Below are 4,757 nucleotides of genomic sequence, written 5' to 3' on the forward strand. Positions count from 1 at the left end.
TTTGATTTCAAGTTGCCCCTGTCTTTAATTTGTCTTTTGATTTCAAGTTGCCCCTGTCTTTAATTTGTCTTTTGATTTCAAGTTGCCCCTGTCTTTAATTTGTCTTTTGATTTCAAGTTGCCCCTGTCTTTAATTTGTCTTTTGATTTCAAGTTGCCCCTGTCTTTAATTTGTCTTTTGATTTCAAGTTGCCCCTGTCTTTAATTTGTCTTTTGATTTCAAGTTGCCCCTGTCTTTAATTTGTCTTTTGATTTCAAGTTGCCCCTGTCTTTAATTTGTCTTTTGATTTCAAGTTGCCCCTGTCTTTAATTTGTCTTTTGATTTCACTTTGTACTGTGGTGATAAAAAACGATGAAGGTAGACACGACAGTAAATTTGCAGGTGTTAAAGATTCCGTAGGTAATGACACTATATCATCAGACTAGTAAAGTAGTTTAGGTAAAACACTTTTCTTTTACTTATAAATCTTGTGGTTTACGATTAGTATGTTATATTGTCTACATTATATTTTGTTTATAGGTATTTTTTAAAACACAGCAAAGAGCTATACGACACAGCTGTAACCTATATTGTGTATATCGTACAGTTGTTGCACAAACATGTGGGCCTTAATTGTTATAATTATCCAGTGTTTGATCACACAAGGTTAGTTAAATTTATTATAATAATTCAGTGTATCGTCACACAAGGTTAGTAAAAATTATTATAATTACTCAGTTTTGATCAGGTTTTTGCGAACGAGAAGGAAGTAGTCGCTGGGAGGGTGGTGGGAGTAATGTTACAAAATATGTAGTTTATAGTTGAGAGTATCGCAGTACGAATGAATCTTTGTGTAAATAAATATTGAGGTTTATATGGAATAATATTGAGGATGGAATTGTTACGTAACTCTACAACTGATAAGTATTACGCAACACCTGGATTTTTTTGGGATGGTTCTAGACTGATGAACTATACGAATCTATAAAAGATTACTTGAAACAAAAAACGCTTCGTAGACTCGAAATCTAATGTCTAGGGTTAAATATAAATACAAAGACCTTCCGAATCTACTAGAACTTTTAATCAATCTAAAAACCTTCTAAAAAGAAAACATGTCTAAATAGTAAAATACAATGCGAAAACTATAAAATAATGTAAAACTCAACTTACAATTTCATGGAAATCACAAACACTTCTTTCTACAATTGACACTGGATAAAATATCTAACTAACGCAACCTACACTGTGAAAAATCAAATAGGCCTACTGAGTGAAATATAAGTAAATTACGGCCCATCACAACATGGATGCCATGACCCTTGGCTTCTTTCTGAGTGTCTTGTGCGCCTCGTGTCTGGAAAATTAATCTTTTTTATATTACCCTAAAATTATGGGATGTTGACACCAAGGTGAAGGACCATTAGGGGATGGAGCCAAAACACGAGTCACACGAACACGGTTGTGAATACTGTCACATGAGTGTGGTGGAAAATTTCTTAGTCTAACCAAAGATAGTTCAAGGCCATTTAAACATTAATAAAATTAAACTATTAAAAAAGGTAGACCTAAGTAGGTTACAAAATATGTAGTTTATAGTATGAGGTTTAGAGTATCGCAGTACGAGTGAATCTTTGTGTAAATAAATATTGAGGCTTATATGGAATAATATTGAGGATGAAATGATAGTGAGTGTTTTGTGTAAAATAGTGATGCTGTGCAGAGGCGTAGCGACCCTACCCGACGCCCGGGGACAAACTTTTCGATTTGCACCCCCCCCCTCAATATTTCGATTTGCACACCCCCCCCCCTCAAACTTTCGATTTGCATCCCCCTCAAGATTTTGATTTGCAACCACCCCCCTTAAACTTTCAATTTGCATCCCCTCAACCTTTCAATTTATTTTTCCAACCCATTTTGGCGCCCCCTAAGGTCGGCGCCCGGGGACATTAGCGACAGAGTGCTAAACAACATGACCACGTCTTTACAACTCAACGATACAAATTTCGAAAATTGAATATATATTTCTCCACTTACAGCCAAGACAACGAACCCAATAAAAGAAACCCATTATAAAGCTGTTGATAACACGTACGTGACCACACTGCCCATCGATGTAGAGTTTGACCAAGTCAGTCTTTTGTCCTGCGCCTCACGTTGTTCAAGTTCCAACAAAACGTGCTACAGCTACATCTACAACACAACTACAAGACATTGTAGCCTAGGTAAGTTCACATTTTTTAAACTGTGGCTTAAGATCTTTTGAAACCATTTTCTTAGAACTACAAGTTTTATAATCATGATGAGAACCTTCCGTGTTGGAAAAATCAATCTATTTTAGAAATGTTGTCGTTATTTATTGGAATTTATTTAAAATTAATATATCACCTTTTTAATAGACAAACATAGGAAATCACTGCACATGTCAATATACTGTATCTCATATACTCTTGGCTAGCATGCCATATTTAAACTTTTACTTTTCACGATTTTAGATAATTTTAGACCCTCAATGTTAGCAGTTTGTTAATTTGTCTTGTAATGGGGAAATGATGCAAAGAAATAGATTTAATTACAACAAAAATGTGTTCTTAATTAAATGAGACAGTGAGAGAGAGAAAGAGAGACTGGCGATCCCATCCTGCGCGTTGCTGCGGGTTAATGCAATACTTTAAGAGGATTATATCAATGCGTTACCTTTCATGTATTTTTAGACGCGTGACCTTATTTTTTTAAAACTGAGTTTAAATGTAAACAAAGCAGATGTTATATTTCATGGATCAGGGCTGTAGGGTCACCCCCTGGTGCCACCGTGTCCATATTGTAGGGTGCTAATGAAACCGAACGTAATCGCCACAGTGCTCTCGGGGAAGGCCGGAGCGCCAAATTCCACCATATCAGGGATTTAGCTATTGACTATAATAAGCATGTGTATCAATAGGCAATAGCACTCTTTAAAACGAACATATGTGACATAGCGCTCTCGGAAAAGCCCTGGACGCAAAGTCGCACATAACGGTTGCGCCTCCCCTGAGAAATGTATATGGACGATGAAATTACTTTAAATTTTATCTAGGTGAAATACATAAACAAAACTAAACCGAGCAACTCAATAGCAGCATGTACTCAGGAATATACTTTTCTTGAACTCATGACTTTGGGGTTTGTAGTTGACCGCATTACTGTTCCACGTTCCACCTATACCCCAAAAACAAAATGTTCTTCTTTGAAATATAACACAGACGATTGTCTACGAAACTGAAGCAGACCCCATGGTACACACAACCCTTGATATGTATCTTTTTCAAACACTATAGTGTTATTCATTCTACATATCGTCCATAATCTTTTTCAGTCAAAACAAAATTGAGTTTTATCTTAACAGAAATAATTTGTAAATTGACCTATCTACTATTTCGGCCAAGTATCAAATATTTGAAGGATTATAATGTGTTTTAGACCATTTGGATGACAGATTATGTGGAACACTTACCTCTATTTCTTAACAAAAAAGCTGTAAATGACAACATTATATTTATATTATATGTTTTTTCTATAATTGACTTTGGTTTCATGTAACAGGTTCTTGGCTAGTACCACTAAAAGCTACACAACAAAAAGTTCAAGGAAAACTTTTCTCAAGTGGGAAGTTCTGTAACACAACCAGAAACATCACGGTCCTGTCTGATGGTTCCATCTCATATGCAGACTTCTTTTTCTGTGCAGGTGATGTAAAAAAATCGTGTTGTATATCACGTGTTTTTATGTAATAAAATAATATGTTACAAATATCCACAATATCTTTACGTATTACTCATACACCTGTTTTTGTTTACAAGCCCTAACACCTTCACTTTTTCCATACATTGCAGTTACCTTTACACTATAACTGGTGTCATACTTATTCGTGTATTAGGTGAGACCGATCCATGCTTAGGAGTAGACAGTAGTAACTCTCGGCCATTGCTGACCCTAACCCCTGGACTTCAGGTCATGTGTGACACAGTGACAGACGGTGGAGGATGGACCATTTTCCAAAGACGTGTTTCTGGGACTGTAGATTTCTACAGGAACTGGGCGGAATACAAAAATGGGTTTGGTGATTTTAGTTCAGGTAATTTTTACCTGGGTAATGAGAACATTTATCTCTTAACGACAACCCGTCAAACAGAACTTAGAGTGGATATGATCTTCAATGGAACAAGTTATTTCGCAAAGTATTCCAGCTTCTACATTTCTAGCGAGACAGATGGCTACACGCTACATGTTGGTGGCTACACAGGAAATGTATCGGATGAACTAGCCTACCAAAACGGTATGAAGTTTTCAACTTTTGATAGGGACAACGACAAGTGGAACGGTTCATGTGCATCCAAATTCCACGGGGGGTGGTGGTTCAACACGTGTCGTTATTCTTACCTAAATGGCTTATGGGGAGCAACAAATTACACAAGCCTCTATTGGCAACCAATGAGCAATCCCTCATTCAGTGAGATGAAATTTAGATTTCTATAACACGTTTACAACATTGAAGTGCTGTAACTATAATAATGGGGGAAGAAAACTCTAATGCGGCATGCAGTACACACGTTCAACTTATCGTACTGTAAACTAATTAGGCAATAATTTTCAATACGATATATATATATATATATATATATATATATATATATATATACAGTCAATAATTAATTAAACCGCCGGTCATTAGTTTTATATAACATGCTTAAATAAACTAATTGTTGAATCATGAAGAAGATATCAAATAGCTAAAGACAT

General features: G+C 35.9%; 1 protein-coding gene across 1 annotated transcript; it reads left to right on the forward strand.

Annotated features, from left to right (window-relative positions):
• Positions 1 to 598: 598 nt before the first annotated feature.
• On the forward strand, positions 599 to 4,493 carry LOC131947235 (fibrinogen-like protein A). Its single transcript, XM_059308382.1, has 4 exons — positions 599 to 644; positions 2,018 to 2,203; positions 3,561 to 3,704; positions 3,895 to 4,493. Exons 1-4 carry the CDS (start codon positions 599 to 601, stop codon positions 4,491 to 4,493), a joined length of 975 nt encoding a protein of 324 aa, XP_059164365.1.
• The last annotated feature ends 264 nt before the right edge of the window (positions 4,494 to 4,757 follow it).

This window comes from Physella acuta, unplaced genomic scaffold (assembly GCF_028476545.2).
Source record: "Physella acuta isolate Inbredline_101_S28 unplaced genomic scaffold, ASM2847654v3 ptg000590l, whole genome shotgun sequence".
Taxonomy (NCBI): domain Eukaryota; kingdom Metazoa; phylum Mollusca; class Gastropoda; family Physidae; genus Physella; species Physella acuta.

Excerpts from the sequence above, each read along its gene's own strand:
- LOC131947235 (XM_059308382.1), top strand. The coding sequence starts at position 599 with ATGTGGGCCTTAATTGTTATAATTATCCAGTGTTTGATCACACAAG. Across the intron at positions 645-2,017 it reads CCAGTGTTTGATCACACAAG|CCAAGACAACGAACCCAATA; the intron begins GTTAGTTAAATT and ends CTCCACTTACAG. Across the intron at positions 2,204-3,560 it reads TACAAGACATTGTAGCCTAG|GTTCTTGGCTAGTACCACTA; the intron begins GTAAGTTCACAT and ends TTCATGTAACAG.